At 34.6% G+C, this 12,436-nt stretch overlaps 1 protein-coding gene across 1 annotated transcript; it reads right to left on the reverse strand.

Moving 5' to 3' along the window:
- Nucleotides 1-569: 569 nt before the first annotated feature.
- LOC132053615 (cationic amino acid transporter 9, chloroplastic) lies at nt 570-9,542 on the reverse strand. The gene is made up of 8 exons (XM_059445701.1): nt 9,208-9,542; nt 6,087-6,496; nt 4,039-4,215; nt 3,695-3,919; nt 3,434-3,610; nt 2,293-2,529; nt 1,254-1,343; nt 570-1,143 (listed from the first exon to the last, which is right to left on the reverse strand). Exons 1-8 carry the CDS (start codon nt 9,449-9,451, stop codon nt 1,000-1,002), a joined length of 1,704 nt encoding a protein of 567 aa, XP_059301684.1. The 5' UTR covers nt 9,452-9,542; the 3' UTR covers nt 570-999.
- Between the last annotated feature and the right edge of the window lie 2,894 nt (nt 9,543-12,436).

A 12,436-nucleotide genomic window follows, 5' to 3' on the forward strand; every position in this document is an offset into this window, starting at 1 on the left:
AACGGAGGGCAAAGTTAGCCAATAAACTAAAGTAGAGGGGTTAAATCTGCAGATTGGGTCCTGAGACTCAAGGCCTTTACATGTCTACGACTCCACAGATCCAATAAAGACTTATTTGTATCAGGTGTTTACACCAAACTATTAAATGCAAGACATGTGACTTCGTACACATATTTGTCACGTAACTATGGTTAAGCATTACATATTCTCACTTTAATTTTTAACTGCTAAAATTGAATTGCTTGGTTTGGTACAAGCGTTAAACAAGGATAAATATTTGCCGATTCATATTATACTTCCAACTAGCTCAGACAGGGAAGAAGACAATGTCAACATTTGATTAAAGCATTAGAAAAGTAATCAAAGAAATACACATGGGTTAAGACCGAAGTTTTACACAAGAAGGGCAATGAATTAAGTAAGCTAATCTCTAACCATGGTCCTCAAAGTCTGCAATTAATCCAGAAAACTGTTGCTGTTAATCTAGAAATGCAATACGAAAACCAGAAACAAGTTATAGATAAGTCTATAGAGTTCCAATTGTTCCACGGCAATAAGATCACATGTACTTCTTTTTGATCAGTAACAATAAAGTTTTATTGAATCCACCAGGGAAATGGTGTTGTACAATTACAGTGTAGTTATTCAAAAACAGCACCAAGCTTTCCTATTACAGCACTAAGATCAAGTGTACTTCTTAATCAAAAGCTTACAAATAAGTCTACATATATACACACCATGGTACAACAACCCTTGGCGAATGCAATTTTATGTGGCTTGAATGGGAAAGAATAGCTCATCGAGTTCTTGAGGATATTGAGTAAAGATTCTTACAATTGATAAAATTATAATCCAGATACATTGCAAACCATCCAACAACAACATCACCCAACGTATTCCCACAAGTGGGGTCTGGGGAGGGTCGCATGCAGACCTTACCCCTGCTACCTTGCGAGGTAGAGAAGCAGTTTCTACTATTGCAAACCATTAGCGGCTCAATTATTCAGCTTCTGAAGGTGCCTTTTGGTAAATGATTAATGTGTTTGAACTTAGAGGATTGGCATGATATTGCCCGTATACTGCATAAATTCCAACTGTAACAATGCTGACAACAACAAATCTCACCCATGCTTCATAATGCAACTGCAAGAAAAGGAAATGGAAAAATGAGTTCGGGCTCAATCTTTTGGTTTGTTAGATCCCATGATATTTGAACTATGTTTAAGCTAATGGATGGAGCTTTTTGAACAAACCTGGGCAAAAAGAAATATATTGACGAAGATGCAGACAGTAGGCACAATGGGTACTCCCGGGCAAGAAAATCCAGGTGTATCAGCATAAACCTGTGAAGAACAAAGGAGAACCTGAAAATTAGAAAACAATGCTATATACCGTTTAGAAATATAACCTGAAATTTAGAAAACAATGCATCTAGGTAAAATATTTTATACTGAAAAGATGAGCTAAAGTTGCTGCTTCTGCTCTTCCCAAAATGATGTATCTATGAGGGTTGCAATGTTGATTTACTATTGGTCCCTGAAGTGGATAAAACTCCGTGACCTGAGTCCTACATACGCTGTCCTTAGAAGTTTGTAAGTTATACAAAGCATCTAACTCTCCCATTTCTGAGAGAGCTTAATCATATACCTTTTTCCCAATTCTGTTTCAGGGAATTCCTAATGATTAGAATTTGGTGAGATAGCTTGTTTTAAAGTAACTTTGACACTCTGGAGGGAGAACTGATGTGCAGTAAATCTTAGAAACACAAGTTAAGCATCAAAATTTAAAAATGCTATACAAAGAAAGAGGGGGCTGTGAATATATTGTCTACGAGACTACCAAATTTTCAGCTCATTCAAAATAGTTGCATACGTTAATGGAGGACAAACATGTATTTATGGATCAGAAGTCAGCAGTTGAACATTGCTGGCTCCAATAGTGAAAAAAAATGGTTTTGCTGCTTACTTGCAAGATTCGCAAAAAGGCTTCACATGGCCATTTTTTAACAAAAGATCGAATCCAATATATTTTATTTTATCCATTTAAAATTCATTGTTGGTCGAAATCATGAAAAGCCGCATGCTGTAAAATTTGAACTTCTAGTCAAGAATTAATCCAGAGTATGTATAACTTCCCACTAATCCTGAGATATTCAGCGTCAGAGAATAATTTCATGCTGCCATAAAATGTTCATGTTCAGTTTTACTTCAAGGATACCTTAATTACTGGTGCAAGTAGATGTCCTGATCTATGGTCTTAGGATTCTCAGTGCAAAACACTAGACCAACTTACTTGACGGAAATGAAGAGCAGCAGCTGCAACGATTGCAATAATTACAGCTACAATCGAGAATATAAATGAAACACCGAAACGGTAAAAGACTCCTGCAGCAAACCCGCAACAGACAACTGTGATGAGGCAGATGAGACCTTCTGCCCTGCTAGAAATAGACTTGCCAAACACCTGACACGCAGTCTTATCCTTCCAGCGAAGAGTCACAACACATGCTGAAACAACAGAATATCCGGTCTGAAACAGACCAGTGTCATCGTAAGTTATATGAAATCCTATATTAGCCAGATATACTTTGTAGACATTCAAGAAACAGGTCACGTTAACTATCTATTAATAGAACTACCTTTTTTCTTCTAAAATCAAGTATAAACTAAATATAATCACTCATCCAAAAGTACCTACAAGGAAAAGAAATATCACTCATTATAAGCAGAAAGGGTTTTTTTCGGGTTTGCTGAGTGATAAACAGAAATGTTTTTTTGACTTGAGCAAGTTTTCTCTCTCCTTTCTCCATGCAAGCAGAGTTTGAAAGTGCTTGCTGAATCACTTAAAAGAGACCATTTGACGTGACACAATGGTGCCTTGTTTTAACGGATGAGATGACGAAAGAGAGCGCTCACTCGCTTCCTTTTCTTCTGCTTTTTACTATTGACAAAAAGGAAAAAAAAACATAGCCATTAAAATTTGGAAGTTGAATGAGACTTCGTTACAAGAATTGACCCAGCAACCAGGTCTTCTTCCAAAATAACAAGGTGCTTTAATTTTTGTGACTATTTCTTTTACTGATTTACACGAGTTTTGGAAAAAGTATTGTAAACCTGAGGCCTGTTCTGAGTTAGCATTGTTATCAAGTTTACTAGGATTTCCAATTTATTTATGTGTAATGTTATTTTTTGGTATTTTTTCATATGTTTCTTGCTTCTTTCCAAAAGCCCAAGGACCGTTCTCACTTTTTTATGCTTTTGCTTTCTCTTTTATAATATATAAAGATAATCTATTCATTTATCATAGCACCCTCTCGAGCAAAGAATGTCTGTTCTTGCATTAATATGTTTCGTCCACCACAGAACATATAGCCACTAAGATACACATGGGAGTTCCAATATAGAACATCGCAGATAAAAGAAAAAGAACATACCAGGGTTCCTACTGAAAGAATGTGCGAGAGAATATGCACATTAAAAAATCCTGCCAAGACACTGGCAACGATTCCAACCCAAATTTGTGAATGAACAGGAGTGTGTCGCGTTTGATGTACTTCACCAAACAGTGATGGTAATAAACCGTCTCTTCCAAGGCCAAGATATAGTCGGGACTGCCCATTAAAAAATTCATCTCTTATGGACCAATTTCGTAGCGTGTTTAATGACATCAGCATCTCGACTTAAAAGCAGTATACCTGTACATAAAGCCCAACCAGGAGAGTGGTAGTAAGTCCAGCAATAGCACCAATGCTGATTAATACAGACACATACTGCAAGCCCTTTGACATAAAAGCTTCAGCCAAAGGAGCATCCCCCCCAAGGGACTTGTATGGAAGCATCCCAGTGAGCACCAAGCAGACTCCAACATATAATGCAACACAAATAAGCAGGCTCCCGATTATGCCCAACGGCAAGTCTCGCTGATTACCAGGTTCATCATCAAATATATTAGTAGTACAGAAAAAAAGGGAATGATCAAAATCACACAATACTTGTTAAAAGACAGTCGCGAAAAGCACATCATATCTATCAGTTTTACCTGTGGGTTCTTAGACTCTTCCGCAGAATTAGCTACTGCATCAAACCCAACATACGCGAAGAATACTACAGTTGCTCCCGTCAGTACAGATTCAAAACCATTAGGAGCAAATGGGCTCCAATTTGAAACATCAATCTCAAAAGCTCCAACAATGATGATAAAAATAACAATCACTACCTGCAGTAAAATTGTCTTTCGGTCAGAGATCAGCTATGTCATTTGATGTCAATCCTAAAAGAATAAAGCATTCAACTATTCTGCTTCACAAATAATTCAAAACAAAGGAAAACAATATTATGACTACGGCACTTCTTATTGAGAAAGCCCACAGTGCAGCCAATCGTGAATGGCCAGATAAATAACAAATGAAACATCACCTACTTAAAATCTATTACAAAGTTCTGGATTTCGGGAGACCTGGCACTGATGTAGCTCATAAAAGATATTGCGATTGCGAATTTTTGCAGTAGAAAAAGATGAGCTACTGGCGATTCTCTAGTTTCTCCCCGTATTTTCAGATTACTTTATTAATTTTATTTTTTATTCTGAGAAAATATTTTTAAACAGTTGAGAAAACTTTTACCTTTTGTTTATGATATTTTCATTTTATCTTATCAAATTTTTTATTATGTTGGCATCTTTCAGATAAAAAATTCATATCCTATCACTATCAATTCAATTTGGTTGATTTTTACTTGCTTTTCTGTTAGAGATGATTTTAAATGTGGGAAGAGTTCTAACTTATTAAACTTATGTTATAGGTATATGTACTTAATTCAGACAGGACTTGATTTCTGTCTTTTCCCTTTTCTCATTTCCTGCCGTTGCTCTTCAATATCACTCGTCCCTTTTCTCATTTCTTCCTCTTGCCTTCCTCTAATTCTCCATTTTCCTCATTATATCCTCTCCCTCTTAACTTTCTCCCTCATCATTTTTCTCGTCTTACTTTTAGTGCCACATCCCAAAAGAAAAATAAAACCATGAATATATGGACAATAGACAAGGAGGAATTACATGTATATTGTAATACTCACATTTGAAATCATTTATGTTCAGCGACTTCAGAGAGTATCAGACACAACTAGTCCAATTATTTTAAACTACAATACTTGTCAAGAGGAATCTTTTGGAAGCTCAATGTTGACTTACCTCCTATCATTGTTGGCAATTTTAGACAGCCCACTCTCCTTACTATCAGATTCCCCATCTCCTTCTTTCCCTTTACAAAATCATATTTTCATGTGGCCAATAAGAGTCTACTACAGTTCTCTTCCAAATAGAGGTAAATTGATTGCTACTCTAGAACTCGACAAATTTGTACAGCTGAAATATCGACTATCAGTGCTGATGTCATTTCCTCCTTTTAAGGCAGCATGATTATAGTAGAATTTATTTGTTCTAGATAAGGTAAATAATTTTATTAATATGAAAAAGTCTCCTGCATACAAGCTGTATAAATAAAGGTAGAGGACCTACACAAAAACATGGTTCTCAATATATGACACTCAATTTTCTGTATAGAGATAAACCTTAAGGGGGCAGCAAAAACTAACTAAGCAAAAAGGGTATTTCTCTTCGAATAGGACCCTTAAAAGCTTTCTTATTTCTTCCTTTCAATAGGACCCACATATGGTTAGAGGGGTAACATCCCATGCCCTGTGTTTTCGTTTACTTCTTCTAAAGGACCAACTATGCAACTCGTCATTCAGTGAACCCGGCAGCACAGGCTACATTCTGAACTAGTTCAAAACAACCCACCATAGGCGTGTAGCCACTTGGCAATGTAATAAGAGGTGATCCACATCTTTTTCTATGCATCTATACATAAAGCACTAGTTATGTAGATATCCTCTTCCTCAGATTATGGGAGAACTTAAATGTCCTTAAGTTAACTAATTTCTTTACTAATTTTTGAGCTTGCATTAGCAATATTTACACTAACTTAAGGAGTTACACTTCGATAATAGAAGGACTTTTACCCTAAATGATATTCAATCACTGAGAAGAACAAGAAATAACGAAGGACAAAGAGTAGATGACAACATCACCTTAGTCACTGTCATCACAGAATTTAATATAGAAGATTCTCCAACACCTCGACATAGAACAATTGTCAGAAGCACTAGGAGAATTGGAGCTAATAAATTAAAAGAAAATGCTCCATATATTTCTTCACTGCCATGTCCAACCCAACTTGGGATGTTGTCCTTGAGGAAGGGAATGAGCTCTAGTGCTGTAATCACATAGCTTGCTAAACTGCGAGCTATGCTAGCTGCACCAATATGATAGTCAAGCATCAACTGTGAAAACACAAGGAAAGCAATAATCTCGTTGAAAGCTGTATAAGCATATAAGTATGCTCCCCCAACAACGGCTGGAAAGCGTGAAGCTAACTCAGCATAACAGAGAGCATTGAGCACGCAAGATCCTCCTGCAATTATGAAGCTGACAGTGACTCCTGTACTAGAAAAAATTACACCCTCATTAATGAAAAATTAATAACAAATGCATACTACGGAAGAAAAGTAGGGCACAATGGAAGAAAAAGATCCATATAGGAGATACCTATTAGTTAGGACTATGCTTTAGTCATGTTAGTACGTTTACTTTAATCTTATGCTTTCTAGGAGGTTTTTTTGGCCCTATCTAAGATTTATATGTCAATGGAAAATATAAAAACATCTAATACTTACTATCATTATTAGTTAGTTAGTTAGTAGTAGTAATATATGGACCAGCAGTAATAGGTTCATTGCAAAGTCACTCATCAAATTTGGACCATGGTTTTCAACATTATGGGAACTACCTGGATAACACCAAAAACCGCCCTGGAGTTTTTTACAAAGCTGGAGCAGGAAAGGACTCTTAAAAAAAAATAAAAAAATGAAAAACACTAACTTTTGGAACTCTATTCCATCTGCCATATAGTGGACAGTATGGAAAGAAACCTTCGAATTTTTCAAGGCAAAAAGGAAAATGTAATTAGCGTTAAGAAGAGATCTTTGTCGTTTCTTAATTTTTGCTGTAATCAGGTCTTTGTACAAGACGTTGCTGACATTACCAACATTAGTGCATTGTACGAACTATAAAGCTCTTTCACCAGCACAATCTTCATGCTGCTTTGTTTCAAATAAAATTCTTAGCCTTACATATTATTATATAATATGGGTTTAAGATGAGCTTAAATGGAACGACATAGTCTGAGGATTCATATACTCGAATTGAACCTTCTCTTTCATCGAAGGAGCTTAATTTAAGATATGCTTACTCAAGCTAGATAGTAGTACCCTCTATCCCATTTTAGGTGACACTTTCTTTTTAGTTTGTCCCAAAAGAATGACAGTTTTCTATATTTAGAAACAATTTAACTTTAAACTACCCATTTTGGATTAATGAGATGATTTATAGCCACATGAACGTCTATGGCTTATTTTAGATCACAAGTTTAAAAAGTCTTTCTTTTGTTTCTTAAACTCTGTGCCAGTCAAATACCATCACGTAAAAGGAGACGGAAGGAGTAGTAAAGTCTTTACTAGCAACTTCTATGTAAATGTAAATCTTATTTAGATTACACAAAAGAAATCGAAAGAAAGACAACTACACACAAGCATGAAATTGAACTTCCCATTCGAAATAATATTCAAAAAAATTCAACAATTATCGCCACATACTTGATGTGAAACAACTTATCACAGAACTACATGGGCCTAAAATTGGAATTTTTTCTTCAACAAAATTTGAGAAGGTCAATTATCACCCTGAAACAATATTTTTCACAAACTATTTGAGATACAGGTACATAGAAAGCATGATCGCCCTTTTATTCTGATAGTAAAATATCTGAAGAAATATCCGCCATTGGTTGTCTACATTCTTTTTTGCTCTCATTCCTCAATTTACATTAATGCTCAAGGTAGTAGTTTGGGACAACTTTTGGATCCTATAAGCACCTTCTGAAAAAAAAAAAATTACAGTTTGGAAAAGCTATTAAACTAGCTTTCTAGAAAAACTTCTGAAAGCATATTTCTCCATAAGAAATTTTTTAGAATATATGCCAAGAAGAGGAATGCTATAAAAGATTCTTGAAAAGAAATTTGCACTAGTTGTATAATTGAGCCGAAAATTTACGATTCAATGGATAGTCAGATCACGTCTAAAAGAAGGTATTTGACAGGAATAAAGCGCCCCAATTGAAGTCTTTACATTGTATTTGACAGGAATAAAGCAAACCCCATTTTAAGTCACATTAAGAATTTTAGATTGCCTTTCATTTAGTAGAAATCCCAGGATAATTTTTATGCAAAACTGATTTTCTACTTTTAAAATTAGCAGATACCTGCAGGAGAAAATGAATAATAACATTTGGTGCATGTTAAAGCTGGTGCTCATTGAAAATCAGCTATCCGCTATAAACTCACTTAAATAATTTCAACCGCGTAGAGATTACGGTTTCTTGGCGTAAGGATGATCATTGACCACTTCGAAAAAAAAAAGAAAAAAAAAAAGAAAAAGAAGTTAATTGAAACGACTAGCTTCTACACGTAACAAATAAAGAACTATAACACACTCTTCTCTGAACATGTCCACTATTGTGATTGCATTGGTATAATCTTTTAATCAAGTAACTTAGTTTCTTAATTACTGTCCAAAAGAAAAAAAATCCGCAGAAACCAAACTAGCTACAGCTTGTATTACTCTTTATTTGATTACCTTTCTATCAGCAATACTCCAACAAATAGATATAATCTGTTGTCTGTCAAATTAAACTCCATTTGTACTATGATGCAATCTGAGAGTTGATTCTCAGATAGTCACTCAACTAATAGTTAGTAGCTCAGAAAGTCACTTTCTTTGTTGAAGAAAAAGAAAGGTGACTTTCTGAGATAATAACTATTAGTTGAGTGACCATATGAGAAATCAACCCTGTAAACCCGATCACACAGAAGGATGAACTTGTGCATCAACAGTAAGCTGCATTTGATAATAGCCACTAACGGTTGCTCTAAAATAAGAGAAAATGGGCTAATTTACACCTTGTTCATTTTAACTAAGGTTTGCAAAGTACTCCTACCCCATGGATGTAGATTTTCAATTAAAAAAATTAATTTAATCAAGTCGGCTTTAGGTGCCACAGTTATTGAAATTGAGTTTGGGCTATTTTAAGCTGACCTGGACCAGCATCGTGAGCGACGGTGCCAGTAACGACGAAGATACCAGCGCCAATAGAAGCACCAATACCCAGAAGAAGTAGATCAAACAAACCTAGACGCCGGACCAGACCTTCGCCACCGGAGGCAGTACGGATTGTTGTGCTCTCTGATGCCGGAGCTAAGGGTTTGGAACGAAGCGCCGATGACCACAACTGAGATAACCATGACGAAGAAGAAGAAGAAGAAGATTCAACAGCACTCATATTTGAATTTTCTACTATCGTAACCTCATCGTCCACAATGTAACAACTTAAATTAGGAAGCTGACACTAATAGCTTGTTTGGATGCTTGTTAGCTATGATTTATGTAGTTAGTTTAAATACAATATTTATTTTAATTTTAATTTAAATTTTAGTCTATCATATTGTTATATAATAACGAAAAGTCTCTATGTAACGATCAATTTGGTGCATCGCATTATTATGTCATCATTTTTCTAAACAATACACTACTGTAGAATACAACACATCACAATACAATATAATACATTATCAAAACAATACGTAACAACCATCCAAACAAAGTGTAAAAGATTACTCCTCTTGTCATGATTATTAAAAATTATTGATCTCAAATTATTTGTCATTTTAAAAGTTCTCAAATTATTTATCATTTTAGAAGTTTAAAACATAATTAATTATTTTTTCTATATTATTCTTAATAGAATTTCGCCATTAATAACGGTGATACGTAAATTAAATAAGGGAAAAGGGTAAAAAATACCCCTCTACTTTAAGAAAAGGGCTAAAATTATCCTCCATTATAAATTTGGGTCAAAAATATCCCTCCCATCATTAAAGTTTTTTAATATACCCCTTGTCTTAACGAAAATCCAACATAACCCAATTTTATTTTTAAATCCAACCCAATTAAATTTAAAAAACCCATATGGACTACCCGCTCCTGCGTCTAGTGGCTCCAGATGTAGGACGAGAACAAATTGGTCGCATATGGATTTTTTTTTTGTAGTTGAGTTGAGTTTAAATGGAGCGGGTTTAAAAATAAAATCAGGTTATATTGGGATTTCCGTTAAGATAGTGATATATTCAAAAACTTTAATAATGGGATGATATTTTTTATTCAAATTTATAACGGATGATATTTTTAGCTCTTTTCCCAAAATAAAGGGATATTTTTTATCCTTTTCCCATTAAATAAATATTTAATCGAGAGAAATTATAATTTAGATATAAATAAAAGTAAAACTAATTAAATATTCTCCTAATATTTGTTAAAGGACGTGTAAAATAAAAAAAGCACCAATAAATTGAGAACGGAGAAGGAAAAATGATTCAGCCACGTGATTCGGATGGAAGAAAGTCAAAATTCACAAATCGTCGTCATAAACTTTTATTATTCGGGGGTATAGTCAAAATATTCAAGCCCTGAACCTCACCTGCCAAAGAGTCTAGATACACTCCCTTTAGGAGACCGCCCATATTTTACTTTTAAAAATTGATTTTCTTGTAATGTTTATAGGATATACGCGATTGCAAACATTTTCATTGGGAAGATAGCATTTTCGTAAATAAAATGGTGGCGGCAAAGTTTAAAAAGTCTCTTGTTGATAGAGATACCGTAACTTCACGTATCTCAAGAGATACTGTGAAGTTTGACTTGCAATTTAAGCTTATGGAAGCTAAAGAAAAGATTGACCTTTTGGAGGTCTTGCTAAAAGAATCCAAAGAAAAATAAAATTTTCTCAAGGCTAACCTTAGAGAAACTCAACACGAGAAAAATGCTTTGAAAGAAAAACTGAAATTTTGGAAGATTATTTGTGTTATGTTGTTGTTGTTTATTATTTCTACGTATTTTGTTTATTAAGTTTAATATTTCTATGTATTTTGTTTTTCTATGTATTTTCTATTTATTTTGTTAATTTTATGTACTTTGTTTTTACTAGTTGCACGTTTTCATTTATTATGTAATCCTCACCCTTTATGTACTAATTTATTTGTTTTTTTTTAAAATTGTGAATTGTTTAACTTTTTATGTATTATTAACTCTAAGAAGATTATTTAAATTAATAATAGACTATAACAATCAAAGCAAATTAAAAACATACTAAAAATATTCAAATTGGTGACTTCATCATAAACTAAAAATATAAATTAACTGCATGAGTCAACAACAACAAGTCCAAAAGATAATCCCATCATGTGGGGTCTGGGGAGGGTAGAGTATACTAATTTATTAACCGCATGAGTTGAAAACTGAAATTACCCAAAATCTAAGAGATTGAACCAAAATAACTCCTAATCATCATCAGAAGAGAAGTCTTCAATATCGTCCTCAGAACAATATTCTGGGTTTCTTAAGACATATCTTTTTTCTGTAGATGTTAATTCTCTACTTGTTGATGATGCTTGTTCTTCGGCCAACTTTAGCATGTAAAATCTACGTCTTGCTAGCATTATGTTGTTTTCTTTTCTAATCCTTTGTACGGCAAGCTCGCAAGTTTTTGGACCTACTCGAGGCATGGTTATTGAGTACCTTGTTGGGATTTGAGCGTTGAGTTTTCAAGTCACGAACAAGACGTTCTGATTCGGCATGCCGATATGCCCATTCTCGGCGTAACCCGCAAAAATATTCTTGTGGATCTGAATATTTCACGCTGCAAAAATCATCATTACGCTCTATAAGAAGGTGGGATTTCAAATCGTCTAGTTTGAAATCATTGTTATCAAGAAAACTTGTTTCACTGGAATAGCTGCTATGATTTGAACTATCATCACCATTGCTATTCGAATCATTTGGAAGGAATAACGACCAATCTACATTTCTACTATTCGACATTGAATATGTTGTAGTCTAATAACAAATGAAAGGCTACTTATATAGTTGGAAACCCCCAAGTACCCTCGGGGGCTGGTCATTATGACCCTACCTACTTTATTATAAAAAAAATATTAATCTTCGTCGGACATCTCATAGTCCGAATCCCACTTGGATCTGAATCTTACGTAACCATGTTGACCATATTCTACCCTTAGGCAGTGTATTTTCATCCGATTGTTCTCTTCTTGAAAACGGTTAAGAGCAAAATTAAACTGCGAGTGTCACGAGGCATTAACATAACACGTTTTTTTGGGCGTTTAAGTCCTAATGACCTCAAGTTTTGTTCAACTGTTGCAGCCTCCTTGACACGCCAATCCCACTCCTCTCTCAGTGTATTATTGTATTGTCG

The sequence above is a fragment of the Lycium ferocissimum genome, chromosome 4, assembly GCF_029784015.1.
Source record: "Lycium ferocissimum isolate CSIRO_LF1 chromosome 4, AGI_CSIRO_Lferr_CH_V1, whole genome shotgun sequence".
Classification (NCBI taxonomy): domain Eukaryota; kingdom Viridiplantae; phylum Streptophyta; class Magnoliopsida; order Solanales; family Solanaceae; genus Lycium; species Lycium ferocissimum.